Below are 14806 nucleotides of genomic sequence, written 5' to 3'. Positions count from 1 at the left end.
GGAGCGTTTCATTAACCTTCCATGCATGTTTTTGGAATGTGAGAGGAAACCGAGGCACTGTAAACTGCACTTTGTCATGCCGCCGCACTTTAGACACTAAGAGCTCAGTGCAACTGATCAAGAACCCTCTGACATGGCAGTGGGAAACATCTTGAGCATTAAAATCTACAGTCCATGAAATGTAACGATGTCCTCCCAACAACACTGCAACAAATGACTTATTTCCTTTCTTTCAGTAGTCTCAGTCCAGCTTTTTTTACCCCACTCTCATCCAACTCTCTTTTCCAGGAGTGAGGTGTCTCCGCTCCCAAACTCCTCAAGCACTCTGGTACCCGCCGGAGGGATATAAATAGAGGCAAGAGGGAGATATTTTGACACAATCCCGGGAGGGGTAACAGTGGGAAGTAAGAAGCCAGTAATGGGGTAGAACTGTACACACACACACACACACACACACACACACACACACACACACAGGTCAACTCAACTCAACTGTATTTATAGGTCACAGGCCACCATTTGCTCAGCTATTCTTGTTGACGTTTTTTTCCATTTTGACAGCACGCAAACCAGGAGCAGTTAGGTTGTGGGTTCGATCGTGAGCCTTTGTGACCATGTCGCAGAGTCCTTGAGCAAGATACTTAAATCCCAAGTTGATCCTGATGCTGCGGTAATATTGGTGAATGAGCAGGTAATATTAAAAGCATCTTATAGGTGCAAAAGTGCTCTTCAATGGCAAGCTTGATTCTTGAGATTGGCAGGGCACTGTTAAGAGGCTTTTTTTCTAATGTAAAAGCAAATTCACTGCAGACTTTTTGACCACATTTAACGTGCCATGTCAAATGGTGTCATAGTAATAGGGCAACAGCATGAATTGCAATAAGGTTAACCTGTCACCTTGTGACATCCAGCAAATTAACAAATGACATTGTCGAATGATTCAGACTTCACAGTAAGTCGTTTCTGGCAGTCTCCTCAGAAATGTTATCGAATTGAAGATGGAGAGGTTTCAGACGTGTGTTATCCTTCACATGCTGATTAAGATGGGCAAACTATATTTGTTTGAGGTCCTTGAAATGTTCAGTACTAAATCATGCAGATTTCTTTTTCTGTGCTTTTAAGGTTTTTCCTGTGAAGACTCTTCATTGTTAGTAAGCCTAAATATTTAACCTAAGGAAGTGTCCACTCTTAGCTATTTGGGATATTCAAAACAAAGACCTTTTCCTGCAGCACTTAGTGTGCTGACATAACAATACAAAGAAATGTTGAGTTAAGCACAGCTTAAGTGTCCCAATAAACAATGTTTTTCTGTCTTAGGTTGTCTTGTTGTGCAGCATGATAAGTGCATGTGGTTCAAATGAACGTCAGTGACGACAGTTTGACAGGGTGTTTTGGCAGTTTTTCGTCCGACTGACATCAGGTGACAAGACCTCTTATTGACGAAAGCCGTTGGCAGCTCAGCATGTTGACCATATCTCAGATCAGCTTTTTTTTTCTTTTCTCACCTTTACAGAAGTTAACTATACACTGAATGCGGCAAGTTTTCTGCACTCGCCAGAATGCGAATGTGTGGGAATCCACCTCCTCCAATGCTAAAATTAACTCAGACTTGACCTCTGGAGTCTCACTTCTTCTTCTCTGTTTGCTCCGTGTTTTATCAGACATCAGCAGAAGTTGCTCAGGCATTGATTTGTGAGACACTTTGGCTTCTTAGGACCACTTTAACAGCGCTGAACCCAAGTTTGAAGCTTTATCTCTACAGAGGTGTAACAGTCTCAAATTTTCTACTGGACAGGAAATGAAAGTAAACAAAACATCTCTCCAGTTAAAGTTTGCGGCAGGAGCTCGAGATTAAAACGAGGACACCATTGCTGGTTCCACAAAATAGCAACCATTTGCAGACCCAGTGACAGGGTCACATGGGATCTGGCCTGAGTTTTTCATTGAAACCTCCAAGGATTGTTCATCGAAGTCAGAGAGTGAACCACATAGAAGTTGGTTATGAAAGGCAAAATGCCCGAGGTTCCCTAAAATGAAAGCTGACATCTCTACACATTTTCTTGTCAACACAGAGATCCTGAATTGTCCCCAGACACATTTATACAGGGACCGAGACCTATTATTAAACTACCTCCATGTGAACATCTCATGTTCTTTCGTCCCCTGCATTTAGGGTTGTCTCATTTTAACCTCACCGCTCTTCTGGTCAGATGCTTTGCGAGGAGAGAAGTCCAAGGAAGAAAGTTCGGAGTAAAACGTTAAGTTCAGGCGAAGTCTGAAACCTCGAAACAGCAAAGAAAAGCCGATTAAAGCCAATAGATTGTTAATATTACATCAGATAAAGATGTAAAGATGATGGTTAGGAAAGAAAGAGAAGAGGAAATCATACATTTTATTACAAAGTCAACTTGAATGAAAATATAATTTGAAACTTGGTGGCAATACCATTTACAGTATTTCTTGCAATGACAAAACATTCAAAACTGATTTTAATGCATCCTATCGATAGTTACCAATTTTTTGGTCTTACAGTAAATAGCTTTATTTAGAGAGAGAGAGCGAGAGAGAGAGAGAGAGAGAGAGAGAGAGAGAGAGCTATTTACCCTATTCATATAAGCCATGTTCTTCATTTTGATATTGATGTACAGTTTACTGTCTGCATGCTGTTATTTTATTTTAGCGTATTATTTAGTGCCCTACGACAGCCTGGCAACCAGTTCACTGCCCGAAGACAGCTGGGATAGGCTCCAGTATGTGAGGAAAAGCGGATTAGACAATGGATGGATGTATTATTTATAAGGTTTCTTTTTTCACAATTGACCGGAAGGGAACTTGAAGGTTTATCGAAGTACTCGTTTACCTTCCGGATTTTCAAGACAGGGAAGTTGAAAATAGATGACACATCATGCCACTGTGCCGGGGAAGATAGGTTGCCTCATTTCAGTGTACTCTATAGTTATACAAGAGTCTCCACATGCGTGCTATGTGTTATTTATTCCTGTCCGTCCTCAGCCAAGGTAAGTCAATATTTGATGCTTGTTGTAGCTCTGTGTAGGTGTGCTGTGAGGGGTTCACATTTCAGAGCTGTGATCCAGTGTCGTCCTATGCAGTTCACGCCGAGGCTCTCAAAGTCAGTGGTCATGTAGGGCACAACGTCACAATGCCCTGCGCCTACAGTGCCCAAGCTCATGGTCTCTTGAGCTTCTGTTGGGGTCGAGGAAAGGTCCCCACTTTTAAATGCTCAAACAGGATCATCTACGCTAAAGATGGGGTGGTGAGCTTCATCAGCGAGTCCAGGTATAAGCTCCTGGGCCACCTCAGTGATGGAGACGTGTCCCTGACAATTCTGAATGTTCGACCTGGTGACACTGGCGTGTACGGCTGCAGGGTCGAGATACCAGGGATGTTCAACGACTATAAAGTCAACATATATTTGGCTGTGGAGGAAGGTGAACATGTAGCTTCTTCTGTTTAAGCACTGCCACTTGCGGCTTCATTTTTTGTCTGTCTCTCTCCCTTCTGCTTTGCACAGCAGTGGACATAAAATGTGGTCATGAAGATGTTCATATGGCTTTTTTTCTCACATTATTTCGAGATGGACTGTGTAGAGTCTAATTTTTACGAACCTCTAAAGTCCTTTTTTTCATGCAAAGTAGCACAGTATAGCATAGTACCTTTTAATCTTAAATCTATATATATATTGCCCTGCGGTTCAGTTCACTGTATGCATGCTGTTTTATCTTATTTTATCGTATTATTTTGAGTCCTGGGATTGGCTGGCAACCAATTTAGGGTGCACCACTCAATTTGACATATAAATTATCTTTTAAGGTTTTTGAGAATGTTGAGTTTGACTTTTTTTCCACTACCTCTTTGCAAATGTTTTCTTCCGTGTCTAACAGATCTGATAATATTTTACTTTTACATACATGATCAATTAAGTAATTGTTAAATGTCGAAGCCTTTGTCTTTGCACCGTTCCATTCTTGTTATTTGTGTTTTGCTATTTCCCTGTGTTTGTTTTTAGGCCTTACAAATCAACCTTCTCCTGCTGAGCCATTTTTTTCTTGTTCTCTATTTCCACAGTACCTTCGCAACAACCTGTTACTCAGGTCAGTCTGCCAGTGACAGCTAAAAGACAACAAGGTGAGCACAGTCAATCAGGAATCATTGCAATCAAAGAAACATTGATCATTCATCGGCATGTGCCATCTTCCTTTCAAGCCATTTCAGCAGTGTCTGAATTCGAACATGCAGGAGGAGATGATTTGACATTAAACAGGAAAGGCAGAGCTGAGGTATGACTCTTTGGGTTTGTGCTTGTAAGGAAACGTAACCGGAAAACATCAGTTGGGCTAAATATTGCAGCACGCATCATACACCTTACAAGTGAAGATTTTTAGACTTTGCAACAAGCTCTATTTTATAAATCATACCTAAAATTTAATATACAATGTCCACACATTTAATAATTAAGAACAATGATTGTAATTTAAAGGGCACAAAGCAGTTGTTGCAGGTTTTCACCATAAGATGTCACCATATTTACTGTACAGTATTGAATTCCTTTTGGCAGTTTCCTCCAATGATTTGGTTAACTTTCATTGCAGGAGGCATCCAGAGCATTCCAGGAAGTGGGCAACATTTGCAGAATCGCAGCAATTGTTTCTCTTACTGTGCTCATAATCCCAATCTTTATTGCTTGTGAGTATCACGTGGTAAATGTAGTTTGTAATATGTCTTGTAGATGAAGGTCAGGCCATTTGACAGAGCTAACAAATTCCTCTGTTTATTTTCTCACAGCAGAGAAACGACCTCGGCCACTTAAACACCTAAAAACATCAACAAGAGAGAATGTGTATGAAATGATCTAAAATCACTTGCTTTTGCTCTTCTGTGTCTTTTTGTTATTTTAATGATTAAATACAAAGAGTAAAAACAACATTCAAGTCGATGAACATACGAAGCTCGACAGAAAAGCTGAAGGACTGCTGTACCGTACATGTCACCCCCAAACTACAAACTACGAGTTTCCCGCTTCAGTGTGGGCCACACTGCGAAGAAATTCTGCGATATTTTATGGAGTTGAAGAGGCGAAAGTTGTGGTACAGTAACGCCAACGGCTGTCTCGCCATGACAACACGTCTGCTCACAATGCCCTGAGCATCCAATACCGTATTGGCCTGAATATAAGACGGTGTTTTTTGCATTGAAATAAGACGTGGGGGTCGTCTTATATTCGGGCTCTAGACATACCCATTCACGACGCTAGATGGCGCCAGATATCATTGAAGCGAATGCTGAACTTGACTCCCCAGGCCAAAGTGAACCCCTGTCACGAAGAATAAAAATAAAAATAGCGATAGCACGAAGAAGAAAAATAAAAAATAGCGGTAAGAAAGAAAAGAAAAGAAAATAATGGAAGAGCTAACAGAAAATGGAGAAACGTAGCGACAATCTGGAGAAAAGTGGGTCGAAGATCAGCCAAGTTAACCGGCAGCTGAGGAGAAGTTATGATGTAATTAACATTTCAAAAACCAGAAGCCATTCATTTACGAATGTGATTGCACTTTAGTTTACATATAACATGTACATAGTTTCCATATATTAGTTTACATATAAATGTAATATTACATTTAAATGTTCAGATATTAAGATTTGAATGAGGCAAAATAACATGCTATTTCTCTCAAATATATTGTTAGAATCATTTGTTTCAGATGTACTGTAATTATTTTCTGTGTGTAATCTGGTATTGTTGACCGATGCAGATCATCTCCCTCTTGTAGCTCTATGTGGCGATGTGCTTTGTGGGTCAAAACAAATAAAAGAGATGATAAACAACACCTCTTGTCTCGAATGTCTTTACGTTATGCATTATCTCACCTCGCTTCTCATTTAGCCTACATAAGTTTTTGCAATGCGTTTCATTCAGTTGATCTTGCAGCCCTTTGTGATATCCTACGCCAACCTGCAATGACAGGCAATGAGTTGTCGTGCATGAGCATTTATGCTATTGGCTGTTTATTTTTGGATGCCAAAGAGGAAGTGTTGTCTTGGGGTAACTAGACTTTCAGCTAACTAAAAGTCACATTCATCTGATCGCCCCTGAACAACTCACACTCTCGACATTTGAGTTTCATCAGAAATCTATTACTTTTAGGAGAGATTGATTCGTGTTTCTGAAGCTAGAATGACTTTCCCTCTTGATTTCCATGTAGGCAGCATGGGTTCACTTTCCACTCCGTCATGCTGTGATTGTGAGTGTCTCTCCAGGTCCCCGTGATTGACAGGCCGCCAGACTAGGGTGAAGTCTGCTTTTTGCCCGATGTTACAATCGGCTCCGGTTCCCCATGTGTCAGGAAAAAAAATCTGCCCTTGCACTCATGAAATGTATTCTGTTTTAACTATAACCTGAAATAATCCTGCTTGAGTGTGAGGATAAGAAATTTGACCGTGTTTCTCTCTCTCTGATAATATATTGTCATTTCAAAGCAACATGGCAGTGGTTGGCAGGCGGCAGTTGTATGGGGCAGATGATAACTGTCTGTTCATGTTTGTATATTGTATGCATGACTTGCCATTAGGGGAAATAGCCAGACACTTCTTGGGAAATAGCCAGACACTTTTTAGAGCCAACAGGTTGTATTGGAACTCTCTCCTTGCATGCACGCTTCAATTAAATTGCATTTTTTTTTTTTTTTTTGTGCGTGTCCTGTCTCTTTTCTACTTAAGGGTTAAAGTCGTTCCCATGACACTATGATCCTAAATAAAGTAGGCAGTGTAATAAATGGATGGATTGCATGGATGATTACCGTTTTGTTTTTGTTTTTTGAAGGACAATCTCTCCCATTCGCCCCCTATTCTGTACGAGGGGTGTTTTTGAATGGGCGATCAGAACAGGCAAAGGTTCTGGAACATCACGTTTCCTGTGTTTGTGTAATTTATTGTAAAAATGAAGCAAAACATTCTCATTCCAAAATAGGCTTTCAGAGTTGCAATTTGCAAAATTGTGTCAAATGGCCTCTTTGAGATGGATGGGCGCCCACGGAGCAGCCAATGCGCTCGCTGAAATTTGCAGCTCCTATTTCAAGAATGACTGATTGATTTCTGATTTGAGATTGCCTCATTTGTTACCACCGATGACAGTCAAAGGGTCACATTAGCTGAGCTCCAAAGTTTGTTGATAAGCTCAATTCCGTCTATTCATCACTTTAAAACTGCTTGCCACTTGAAGGAGAAGGAACCAAAACCACAAAGAAGGAAGCAGACCTCTTCCACATCCCACCTTGGCCTGCAAAACTGTTTGTGTGAGCACATCGAAGACACCAGCATGTGACTTGGAAACTTGTTAGAGCTGCAACCTCTCTGCGGTCCACTTTGATGCCCAGCAGCAGGTGAATGAAGTTCTTCACTGAGCTGATGTTACCATGACTTACTTTGTCAGTAGATACTTCAGTTTGTGTTGCATCCTCTACCTTCTTCTAGGTAAGAAGAGAGGTATTGGGCCGATCAATATTGTCGTGCGTTTATCATGTTTCACTCTTTTTTTTGCCTTTGCAGAGTGCAGCTTTGCAGTAAAGGTGGAGGTTAAAGTTGGGGCAGACATCACTTTAACTTGCAAGTACGACGCTCGCTACTATGGCAAGCTGTCAGTGTGCTGGGGTCGAGGGTCTCTCCCCAGCAGGGGTTGCGCCAACGAAGTCATCAAGACGGACGGAACATCGGTCACCAGCAGATCTTCAGAGCGCTACCTGCTCATGGGTAACATCGTGGAGGGAGATGTGTCACTGACCATCAGACAGGTTGTGGAGAGCGACTCGGGTGTGTACGGCTGCCGTGTGGAAATCCCAGGCTGGTTCAATGACCGCAAACATCAGATGAGCCTGATGGTGGTTCCAGGTGAGAGCCAAATTGCTGTCGATTGTACTGTGAAGTGAGGAGGCAAAAGTACTCACACTCTGTACTTCAGACATACTGTATAGTTGCTCTGGTACAGACATAAAGGTACTGATTCAAGTCAAGTTGCATTTATTTATAAAAAACCGATATAACCAAAGAGTCTCAAAAGGCTTCAGAGTTCGCACACATCAATAACATACCCTGGTCTAAACAGCTCATCCAGGCATGGAAAAAATCATAATCACATGATATTAAATACACGACGATTCAACTCCTTTACTGAAGTAAAACATAAATTAAAATGACTGCCTCTGAAATGTATTTCAGTCAACTATACAGCACCTTTTTGCACCTTTTTAATAAATTAGTGTAACAATAAACTTTGGCTCACAAAACAGTTGACCTCTTTTATCAACTTATATCATACAGAGGTGAAAAAAAAAATAATACTGGTCACGCTATCCAAAAATCCATGATTGACTTTACCTCTTTATGTACCTGTTTACCTGTTTTATGTTGCATAGTTCAGAAAAGAATTTTGGACAAAGTGAGGTTTAGAAAGTATAGATATCCGTTTTCAAATGTAGGGAGCAAAATTAAAACTTTGTCAGAATATGAGCCTACTAAAGCACAGTGATTATTTTTACTGAGTTTCTTCTGTCTTTGAACCATCCTCGAAGACCACCTTGGTCAAAGAAAGGGTCAGAAAATGTGTGCACCGTGTAGCTCTTCAGCCAAAGTGACGACAGCTTCATTGTGATTGCAAACTTAATAGCAATTCTACCTCTTTAGCGCAGCCTGATGCTCTCAAGGTGGAGATGCAAGAGGTCAGAGACAGAACTGTCACCGTGAGCTGGTCTCATGTGTTTGACGGCGGGAGGCCCATCAAGTCCTACAGGATTGACCTCAAGAGCAAAGAGGGTACGCCAAATCTTTGGAGCATATTTTTTCATTTCCTGAGGACAGTGTCTCGCTTCACACTTGTGTTTTTTTTTTTTTTTTTCCTGCCACACAGCTCTTTGGGATACCGCAGTGACAACTCACATGTCAAATCCAAACCTGACTCGGGTCACCCTTGTGGACTTGCGGCCAGCCAAGTATTACAGCCTACGCATGTTTGCAATCAACAGTCAGGGCATAAGTGATGCCAGTAATGTTCTCACAGTCGCCACAGAAGAAGCAGGTAAAGTAGAAAGTTACAAAGTAGCATTTTTGGTTTATTCGGGTGAGATTTTCTTCCGTTTTATATCACTGTTGTCCTTTCATTTCTTTGCTGCTTAGCACCAGATGGCCCGCCATTAGACATGCATCTCCAAGCGTACTCGTCCACAAGCATCAGAGTGTCTTGGAAGGTAGCTATTTTTGATCATTTATATACAAAAATCCCTCAACAAAAACAGTTGGATTAATGTAAAAAAAAAAAAAAACATCTTGAGTAAATTGCTACTCTTTGAAAATATCCCCATGGTTAGTTGGTAAGATTTTGAAGTCTCATTTTAAGAACAGTACTTGTCGATTCAGATTTGTAAAGTTGTTAACAACTACCTATGGTGCGTCACACTTTGATTACATTTATTTTCACTTTTAGAGGGACTTTAAACGTGTTGATAACGATCATGATTGTGTTAACTGTAGCCTCCTAGGGCCGACCTGAGAAATGGTGTTATACAAAGTTACAGCGTTAGCTACAGAGAGTACGACCCTGTCGGCAGACATTTCAAATGGTGGCAGCGGCAAAGTGTCATGGCCACAAAGCCGCAAGAGAGCCTCATACTGAGTGGATTGAGGCCTTCCACCCAGTACAGTGTGCTGATAAAGGCCAAGACCAACGCAGGACTGGGGCCTGCATCAGGCGCACCCCTCTGCTCCACTTTGGCTGAGAGTGAGTTATTATAGAATTTATTCTACCATAAATGTGCACTACTGTGCAAAACTCGAACGCATGGTTACATTTCTTTATTTTATGCAATTATACATGACTTTATACAGGTGCATCTTGATAAACTGGAGTCTCATAGAAAACTCTACTTCAGTAAAAAAGTGAAAGTGAAGTGAATGTGAAGTGAAAGTGAAAGAATTATGGACCTATTCTCCCATGTGCTTAATTCAGAAAAGTTGCATGGCTTCACACTTTCTCCCAGCATCTAAAAAGTGTCACTTATGCTATTTCAGTAAAAAAGTGAAAGTGATGTGAAAGTGAAAGAATTATGGGCCTATTCTCCCATGTGCTTTATTCAGAAAAGTTGCATGGCTTCACACTTTCTCCCAGCATCTAAAAAGTGTCACTTATGCTATTTCAGTAAAAAAGTGAAAGTGATGTGAAAGTGAAAGAATTATGGGCCTATTCTCCCATGTGCTTTATTCAGAAAAGTTGCATGGCTTCACACTTTCTCCCAGCATCTAAAAAGTGTCACTTATGCACCTTCATGAAATGTACGCACTCAGGGTGGAGCAACCTTAACATCTGGATGTAACGCTAACAAATCCGTCAGTGCCCACATTCTCTCAGACTTAAGTGTCTTTTGGCATCCGCACTCCGGAGGCTGTACTGAGGTCGAGCGTCTTTGAATGCAAAACATCATATTGCACGTTTTGAGTGTTCCTACTATGTTCCAGTGATAGCCGAACGTTGTCATGACATTTATGGTGAATAAGTTGGGGAGGACAATAAGGAGGAGGAGCAGTAATAATATAAGAATTATTATTATTATTATTTGGTGTTTCTTGATGAATAAAACTGCGTGCTGTTTCCCTCACAACCAATTTTTATGAACGGTCCTAAAATAGCGGTGATGACCTGTAATTTAGTGATGACGGAAGCACGGTTACATTAACAATTACAGAGTGACGGACTGACGATTGACATCCTCAGCCAGTCTGAAATAATGACCGACTGGTGATGATGGACTGGCGAAATTTACTGATGAGTCCATCACTGCCAATTAATAGAATTTTCTGTTGTTCAGTCTCTCTATTTGATAGCTTTCTTAACCCATGTGGCTGTGTTGTGACTAAATCCAAACTTCATGTGCAAAACAGTGCGATGTTTCGCCTTCCCTGGGCGCTAGACTTACTACGGCTTCATCAAAGTAGACAGGAAAGTGTACATTTACAGAATGTTCGTTTACATTTACAGATACAGAATGTGTATCTCGCATGAAGGTGCAGTCACTTTTTCTGACTTTACATTACAAACACTCAAATGATTTTTAACACCATATCGAAAATAATTAGGAATTGGCCTAACTTCTTTTCAGTTCTCCCAACATCCACCCAGGCAACAGTCAACACACTCTTCACCATTACATGGCCGATGCCAGACACCACAAGGTTCATCTCAGGTACTTATGACACACACTCTGTTAACAAATTGATGACGGGAAATGATAAAAATGTTATAACACAATTTTCCTATGCAAACCAGAAAAAAATAATGATGAAAACGTACAGTGTATGTGTAATATATTCTGGTAAATCACTATTATTAATGGGACAATTCTGATTATGACCATAGTAAACCAAGTTAAAAATAAATGCATAAACTATTGTACTGTGTTACAATGTTTTTCTGTGGCGAAACTTTTCAAGTATTTCCAAGCACGCTGCAGTTACATATTCTTTCTGGTAGAAATCTACGTGGCGCCTTTTTCTTTGTATTCACAGATGTCACAACTCCAGCAGCAAATGTGAATGCCAACACAGCATGGGAACAAAGCGCTACAGGTTTTTCCTCAGGTACCGCATTAGCCTCTTCTGCAGGAAATGGAATTCATGATCAGGCAGAGTAATTTGATTCAATCTGAATATATGTTTTTGGCCACCTGTGTCTTTGCCAGTTCCTCCAGATCCCCCTGTTGTTGAGTTGAAGGAGGTTCGAGACAACACAGTTTCTCTCTCCTGGACTCCTGGGTATGGCGGAGATGCCCCCATTTCCGGATATTTTCTTGAGTATAAAGCCTTGAATGGTAAGATATAGTATAATCAGTAAAATTACGCAAACAATATTTATAAAGCAAATATTGACCTTTTTGTCTATCTAAGTGCAAAACTGACTTCTGTTCCAACAATGACAGGCTCATGGGATGTTAAAAAGACAGTCGTGGACTTCAGCCCAAACCAGACAGAGGCCACCATCATAGAGATCAATCCGTCCACATACAACATCCGCATGTTTGCCAAGAGCAGTCTGGGTACAAGTAAAGCCAGCAACATCCTTACTTTCACAACTGGAGGAACAGGTGACAATGTGACTTTTTCTGACCAATGTTACCCATGTTGAATAACAGTTTCTCTTACGAAAGGAAAACTACTGCTTTCTTCTTGGGACTACTGGCGGATGCAAAAAAACGGACCTCTTCTGTATCAAGGAATATTTGGGAACAGGGGAAAAAATGTTTTAGCATTGCAAGATTTGTTTGAATTGTTCGAAGAAAAAGTTGTGATGTTACAAGAATTACATTTATTGATAAATTTTTCAAGAATTATGAAAACTACAAGAAAAAAATGTCATTTTCTAAAGTGAAAATCAAAACTCTCACATGATTGTGAATATTTAATGTCAAACTTGTCTATTACAGTGTAAAATTAATATTTTTTTCAACTTTTTTGTTAAGCAAAAAAAAAAACAACAACAAAACAACATGACTTTATTTCTGAACAATACAATTTCAAACCCCCAAATTTACTCTGTAATTTTCTTTGTGGCTTCCGCAGGTCACCAGCAGGATGTTTTCTCAACACCCACAACCATTAATACTCATGCTGCAGTAAGTATGAATCAATATATTTAAGTTTTACACTGTGTGGTCAGGCCTGGAGTGGCCCATCTGGAGCACCAGGAAATTTCTCTGTGCGCCGGGCAAGTTTAGGGTTGCTGAATGATGAGGTACCGGCCCGAGAGGTTTCATCTTATGGCCCGCAGTTTCATTGTGAAGTCAGCAAAGAAAGCCTTCAGTAGTCCTAGTTCATTGCAGGCCAATTGCAGGGCACACATAGACGAACAACCATTTGCACTCACAATCACACCTCGGTTCAATTTAGAGTGTTCTAATCACAGTCATAAGTGTTAAGTGTCACTTCAACAAAGCATGCTCGGCATGTTACTTCTCTAATGGCGTGTCGTGTTGCGTCGATGACACCAAAGCTAATAACCCTCTAGAAAATGCCACAAAGTGGTTTATTCTGAAACAGAAATATCTTTTTTTTAATTGTTAAATTGAAATTACCGGTAATCTTAATTTTCGTGTTTTGGTATATTGTCCTTACATGAGAAGTTTAGCTCAAGTAGTTTGCATATGCACAGTGGCTGAAAATTAGTCCTTGTGTGTGGTAATACAATCATGTTTTTAAATTGTTGCCCACTGTCTTACAAATATCAAATACAGTAAAATGAATAGCTAATCTGCATTGCATTGCCCCCTTGTGGAGTAAAAATGAATGAAGGACAGGTGGTTTTTTTTTTTTTTGTTTTTTGTTTTAAATCTTTAAACATGACCGTTTGTCTTCTAGACGAGCTCTGAGGACGGTGGAAATGGCCGCATTGTTGCCATCGTTTTTCCACTTGTGCTGGTGTTGTTGATTGTTGCCATAGTGACTACATGGCACCTGAGACGTGAGTATGCGAAATGAGCGAGAGATACAGTACTTCGGATCCAGCAAGTCCCTTTGATGAACTGTCCCGCGTGTGTGCCCTCACAGGAACGAAAGTGAAAAAAGGCAACCCCAGTCTGTGAGTGTCTGCATCGTAGTCACGAAATTCATTCTCAAAGACATGTTTGACTTGATCAAATGCGTTCTCCTTTACAGGTGGCTGAGCCGCGCGGCAATACTTTACAGAGGATCTGAGTCCATGCAGGAGCTGTGAGACATGCCTCTTTAAAAGATGTCAACATGAATACCAGCAATAGGAATATGCTTTCCTTTCATTTTGTATGCCTACTGTGAAACATGGAGGAGTATGGCTCATATAAATGGCTTGCCATAGTGGAGCCTTATCAGTATGTTACTGTGTCCCAGTATATTAGTGTGACATCAATAAATGAATAAATACATTGGACGCTTTTTATATTGTACCACTGAGGTCACAGGCTTGCAAGTATGTAAGTATCAATAATGATAATAGACTCGTGAAGGAGAAGCGGCTGGATGGATGTGGATAATGACAATACCGGCAATTTGTAAAGTTCATTTTACCAATAACCGATATGAATTGCCATGTTGTTGTATCTAAGCGCCAGCAGAGGGCGTTAAGGCCCCACAATAGAGTGCGTTGCAGTTTAGTCACCATCAGTGTCACATTCTCATGAGGAGCAACTGTTGCCAAAGTCGAATTCTATCCATCTGTCTCATAAATATCTAAATCGGCGGAGGGAATTTGATATGTTGGAGATTTGTGGTACTAGTGTGCCAGGATATCACCCAACAATGAGGGAGCGTTGGAGTGATTGCAAGTACTGTTTTTTTCAGCTCTTACCACATGGCACAATATTTAGTCATGGCTATACTGTATACGGAAGAAGAGATGCATGGATAAAGAAGCTGATCATATTATCCCTCCAGTTCTACAACAGACACAGGAAGATGCTGGTGAAGTTACTTATAAAACAAAGCCCATCACAAACTTCATATCTAAAAGCCAGCATGTAACTGAAGAGTGTGATTGTGGCCTATAAAATCACATTGTGGGCCGTATGCTTCTCATCTTTCGACCACCGTACTGCCTTTGCTTAAACCTTGCACAAACAGCAGGCTTCGTAGTCTTTTGCACCATGTCTACAACTGTTCTTTCATTTGTCTCTTCAAACATTCATTGCTCTGTGTGGCTCTTAATTAAATAAGAAAAAAAACAGTGGTGGTTGTGGGTGGGAATGGTTAGATTATTTTGATTAGGTTTTTTTGTTTTTTC

The 14806-nt window shown here is 40.5% G+C and overlaps 2 protein-coding genes and 1 long non-coding RNA gene across 8 annotated transcripts in view; all 3 read left to right on the top strand.

Moving 5' to 3' along the window:
• Positions 1-433: 433 nt before the first annotated feature.
• LOC109518801 (uncharacterized) overlaps positions 434-14806 on the top strand; it is a 14719-nt gene continuing 346 nt past the window's right edge. The window contains exon 1 of the long non-coding RNA XR_002168817.1: positions 434-477. This is a non-coding gene — a long non-coding RNA (uncharacterized LOC109518801). The remainder of the gene's footprint in view (positions 478-14806) is intronic.
• On the top strand, positions 2881-5198 carry LOC109518800 (hepatitis A virus cellular receptor 1 homolog). 5 transcript variants are annotated; one of them, XM_019874881.1, is made up of 6 exons: positions 2881-3017; positions 3250-3449; positions 4087-4146; positions 4225-4298; positions 4611-4704; positions 4804-5198. In XM_019874881.1, the coding sequence occupies exons 1-6, from the start codon at positions 2896-2898 to the stop codon at positions 4872-4874; spliced, it is 621 nt and encodes a 206-aa protein (XP_019730440.1). In that variant the 5' UTR covers positions 2881-2895; the 3' UTR covers positions 4875-5198. The 5 variants fall into 5 exon arrangements, with proteins under 5 accessions (XP_019730440.1, XP_019730441.1, XP_019730439.1 ...); XM_019874880.1 differs by having other exon boundaries at positions 2887-3017; positions 3096-3449; positions 4807-4909; XM_019874879.1 differs by having other exon boundaries at positions 2888-3017; positions 3111-3449.
• LOC109518799 (Down syndrome cell adhesion molecule-like protein 1 homolog) lies at positions 7227-13966 on the top strand. 2 transcript variants are annotated; one of them, XM_019874876.1, is made up of 15 exons: positions 7227-7488; positions 7564-7902; positions 8695-8823; positions 8918-9085; positions 9184-9254; positions 9538-9784; positions 11160-11243; positions 11327-11353; positions 11566-11637; positions 11739-11867; positions 11976-12140; positions 12616-12668; positions 13411-13513; positions 13600-13630; positions 13708-13966. In XM_019874876.1, the coding sequence occupies exons 1-15, from the start codon at positions 7431-7433 to the stop codon at positions 13763-13765; spliced, it is 1734 nt and encodes a 577-aa protein (XP_019730435.1). In that variant the 5' UTR covers positions 7227-7430; the 3' UTR covers positions 13766-13966. The 2 variants fall into 2 exon arrangements, with proteins under 2 accessions (XP_019730435.1, XP_019730436.1); XM_019874877.1 differs by lacking the exon at positions 11327-11353 and having other exon boundaries at positions 7230-7488.

The sequence above is a fragment of the Hippocampus comes genome, unplaced genomic scaffold (assembly GCF_001891065.2).
Source record: "Hippocampus comes isolate QL1 unplaced genomic scaffold, H_comes_QL1_v1.1 scaffold118, whole genome shotgun sequence".
Taxonomy (NCBI): domain Eukaryota; kingdom Metazoa; phylum Chordata; class Actinopteri; order Syngnathiformes; family Syngnathidae; genus Hippocampus; species Hippocampus comes.
The sequence above is the reverse complement of the archived record's forward strand: the minus strand, read 5'-3'. Positions and strand labels throughout refer to the sequence as shown.

Bases quoted from the DNA above. Each gene is read 5' to 3' on its own strand.
- LOC109518800 (XM_019874878.1), top strand. From the start codon at position 2,975: ATGCGTGCTATGTGTTATTTATTCCTGTCCGTCCTCAGCCAAG. The intron at 4,299-4,610 runs GTATGACTCTTT...CTTTCATTGCAG, and splicing joins ACAGGAAAGGCAGAGCTGAG to GAGGCATCCAGAGCATTCCA. The intron at 4,705-4,803 runs GTGAGTATCACG...ATTTTCTCACAG, and splicing joins AATCCCAATCTTTATTGCTT to CAGAGAAACGACCTCGGCCA.
- LOC109518799 (XM_019874876.1), top strand. From the start codon at position 7,431: ATGACTTACTTTGTCAGTAGATACTTCAGTTTGTGTTGCATCCTCTAC. The intron at 9,785-11,159 runs GTGAGTTATTAT...ACTTCTTTTCAG, and splicing joins CTGCTCCACTTTGGCTGAGA to TTCTCCCAACATCCACCCAG. The intron at 11,868-11,975 runs GTAAGATATAGT...CAACAATGACAG, and splicing joins TGAGTATAAAGCCTTGAATG to GCTCATGGGATGTTAAAAAG.